Source organism: Helianthus annuus, chromosome 3 (assembly GCF_002127325.2).
Source record: "Helianthus annuus cultivar XRQ/B chromosome 3, HanXRQr2.0-SUNRISE, whole genome shotgun sequence".
Classification (NCBI taxonomy): domain Eukaryota; kingdom Viridiplantae; phylum Streptophyta; class Magnoliopsida; order Asterales; family Asteraceae; genus Helianthus; species Helianthus annuus.
The window spans coordinates 13,233,102-13,236,615 of record NC_035435.2 but is presented as its reverse complement, the minus strand read 5'-3'; the positions used below and the strand labels follow the sequence as shown (position 1 = coordinate 13,236,615).

The following is a 3,514-nucleotide window of genomic DNA, read 5'->3' as shown; positions in this document are numbered from 1 at the left end:
TGTTATAAGAGGAGGTCCAAGAGAAAGAAGACCCATAGTCATATCGGGGGTAATCGGTCACTACCAAACCGGCTACATTTTTATCGATCCAGGGAGCACCGCGGACATCATATACGAACAATGTTTTAATCAATTTAACCAAGAGGACAAGGCGCGCTTGGAACCAGTTGACTACCCACTGACTGGTTTCTGCAATGAAGTCGTCTTTCCTCTAGGCCAGATATCATTCCCGGTGCTACTCTCAGACGGAAGAAATTCAAGAACAGAAGAAGTCACGTTCACGGTATTGCCCGCACATTCAAGACACGATATCCTCCTGGGAAGAGAGTCTCAAGGAGATTTTAGTATGATTTGCTCCGGACCACATTCAGCCATGGGATTCCCAACAGAAACAGGGTTAGCAATAATATACGCAAGCAAAGAAGTCTTAGCAACGGATGAAGCCCGACCACCAAAGGAAAGCAAGCCAGCACCACGCGCGAAAGCAGAAAAGTGGGTATTAAACATCGCATACCCAGAACAAACAGTTACCTTGGGCCCTGCAATGTCCGATCTCACGCGCGCGACGCTAAAAAGGTTGTTTGAAAACATGGATGTGTTCGCCTGGACACCAGCTGACATGGTGGGTGTTCCACGGCACATAGCAGAACACCGGTTAAATGTCTCAGAAAATGCAAAACCGGTGGTACATGCCAAACGCCACTTGGGAGACATAAAACACGATGCCATGCAAGAGCAAGTCATGGAACTGTTGAATGCAGGTATCATCAGAGAAGTCTGATACCAAACTTAGGTGGCGAGCCCCGTAATGGTACAGAAACCGAATGGTAGTTGGAGAATGTGCGTAGATTATAAGGATCTGAACAAGGCATGCCCACGCGACTGTTACGCCTTACCAGATATCGATGAAAAGATTGATTCGCTAGCAACATTCAGATGGAAGTGCTTCCTCGACTGTTACAAGGGGTACCACAAGGTTCAGATGGCCGTCCAAGATGAAGAGAAAACCGCATTCCGTACGCCAACAGGGCTATACTGCTACACCAAAATGCCTTTTGGCCTAAAGAATGCAGGGGCGACCTATCAGAGATTGATGAATGAAACGTTCAGTGATGCCAGCAGCAAATACATCGAAGTGTACATGGATGACTTAGTCATCATGAGCAAAGAAGAAAGTATGATGCTGGGGAATATTCAGAAGACGTTCGACACACTGCGCGGTGTAAGTATCAAGCTAAACCCAGCGAAATGTTCTTTCGGCATGGAAGAAGGAAAGTTCCTGGGTTTCATTGTCACGAAAGACGGTCTTAAAGTAAATCCTGAGAAGGTACAAGCAATCGAGAGAATGCCTTCTCCATCAACTATCAAAGAGATGCAAAAATTGGTAGGACGGCTGGCAGCACTCAACCGCTTCCTAGCCAATCACGCAGCTAAATCTTTCCCGTTCATCAAGACACTCCGCAACTGCATGAAGAAAAGCCAATTTCAGTGGACTCCGGAAGCCGAGAGCGCATTCCGTGAGATGAAAGATTGCCTCATAAGGTTGCCAACATTAACGGCACCAGTGAAAGGAGAACCTCTGGTATTATATCTATCAGTATCCGATAGAGCAGTCGGAGTAGTTTTACTCGTCGATCGCCAAGGTGTCCAAACACCGGTTTACTATGTGTCTCGTACTTTGACCGATCCAAAAACTCGATATGCCATAATGGAAAAACTAGTGCTAGCACTAATCCATGCATCAAGACGGCTGCGCAGGTACTTTGCCAACCACGTCATTCACGTATTAACAAATTACAACATCCTCGCAAAGCCAGAGATTTCGGGGAGATTAGCAAAGTGGGCGATAGAACTGGGAGGTCATAATGTAGTTTTCAGACCAAGACCAGCAATCAAGGGCCAGGTGCTAGCTGATTTCATGACAGAAGTGCCTGATGACAAAGATCGGGAGTGTAAGGCAATGGAGAAAGCTGAAAGGCAGCAAACAAAAGAACCATGGCTATTATACACAGATGGCGCGTCTAATGAAGACGGCGCAGGCGCAGGGCTTAGGCTGGTAAGCCCTGACAAACATGAATTCACGTACGCCATAAGGCTAGATTTCAAAAGCACGAATAATGAAGCCGAATACAAAGCCTTCCTTGCTGGTTTGAGATTGGCAGTCAAGATGGGAGTCAGACATATTGAGGCGCATGTGGACTCAATGTTAGTAGCCGGACAAATCAATGGGCAGTATGATGCCAAAGGAGACGTGATGGCGCTCTACTTGAACCAAGCAAAAACATTGCTACAAAACTTCTATTCCTACAAAGTGCACCACATTAACAGGAGTGAGAATAAACCAGCAGACGCGCTGAGTAAACTCGCATCCACAAGTTTTCAGCACCTAGCCAAAGATGTGCGCATAGAAGTTTTGAGCAACCCATCGGTACCACTAAGAGAAGTAAGCGTTATTCAGGTGGGCACAACGTCATGGATGACTCCGATAATCATTTACCTTCAATCTGGGATACTACCGGAGAATAAAGCTGAGGCAAGAAAAGTTCAATACAAGGCCGAGCACTACCAAATGGTTTATGGAATCCTGTACCGGAAATCATACCTCGGGCCATTATTGAGATGTGTTGAGCCAGAAGACGCGAGATACTTGATCAGAGAAGTACATGAGGGAATCTGTGGCATACATGTCGGACCAAGAATGGTGGTAGCAAAAGTGATGAATGCTGGGTACTACTGGCCCGGAATGCACCTAGACGTAGTAAAGATTTTAAGAAAATGCAGCGGCTGCCAGAGGCACGCACCAAAAATGATGCGCCCCAAAAACGAACTGGTCCCAGTAACGACGGCATGGCCTTTTAAGCAGTGGGGGATAGATATGGTTGGCCCCTTCCCAGAAGCCCTAGGCGCAGTCAAGTTCATAATAGTCGCAGTCGAGTATTTCACAAAATGGGTAGAAGCAAAAGCACTCGCGTCAACCACATCCACTGTTGTTAGAAGGTTCATATGGGAGCAGATCATATGTCGCTTCGGGCTGCCACTACGAATCATCACCGACAACGGGACGAACTTTGCTACAGAAGATCTTCAACGATGGTTCAAAGAATTACAGATCGAAAATACCTTCTCCTCGGTTGCGCACCCGCAAGGGAATGGGCAAGTGGAAGCCGTTAACAAAAGCATTGTCAACGGCATCAAAGCACGACTAGGAGAGCAAAGAAGAGGCTGGGTTGACGAATTGCCCAGCATATGATGGGCTCATATGACGATGCCGAAAACAAGCAATGGTGAGACACCGTTCAGCTTAGTTTATGGGTCTGAAGCTGTGATACCAGCAGAGATCGGATTGCCGTCACCAAGAATGCTCTCCATGAATGTGATCAACAACGAAGAAGAAAGGAGGCTAGACCTTGACCTCCTAGAAGAAAGGAGAGAGATGGCGGCAATCAATGAAGCAAAATACAAAACAAAGCTGGAAAAGTATTATAACTCCAAAGTCCGAATCTGCACCTTCAAC

General features: G+C 46.6%; 1 protein-coding gene across 1 annotated transcript; it reads left to right on the top strand.

Moving 5' to 3' along the window:
• The first annotated feature begins 808 nt into the window (after positions 1-808).
• LOC110932812 lies at positions 809-3,250 on the top strand. The gene is made up of 2 exons (XM_022176067.2): positions 809-2,878; positions 3,014-3,250. The coding sequence occupies exons 1-2, from the start codon at positions 809-811 to the stop codon at positions 3,248-3,250; spliced, it is 2,307 nt and encodes a 768-aa protein (XP_022031759.2).
• The last annotated feature ends 264 nt before the right edge of the window (positions 3,251-3,514 follow it).

What these genes read in the sequence shown, in the direction of transcription:
- LOC110932812 (XM_022176067.2), top strand. Translation starts at nt 809, where the DNA reads ATGGTACAGAAACCGAATGGTAGTTGGAGAATGTGCGTAGATTATAAG. An exon ending in AGCAGTGGGGGATAGATATG is followed by an intron (nt 2,879 to 3,013) that starts GTTGGCCCCTTC and finishes ATATGGGAGCAG; the next exon opens with ATCATATGTCGCTTCGGGCT.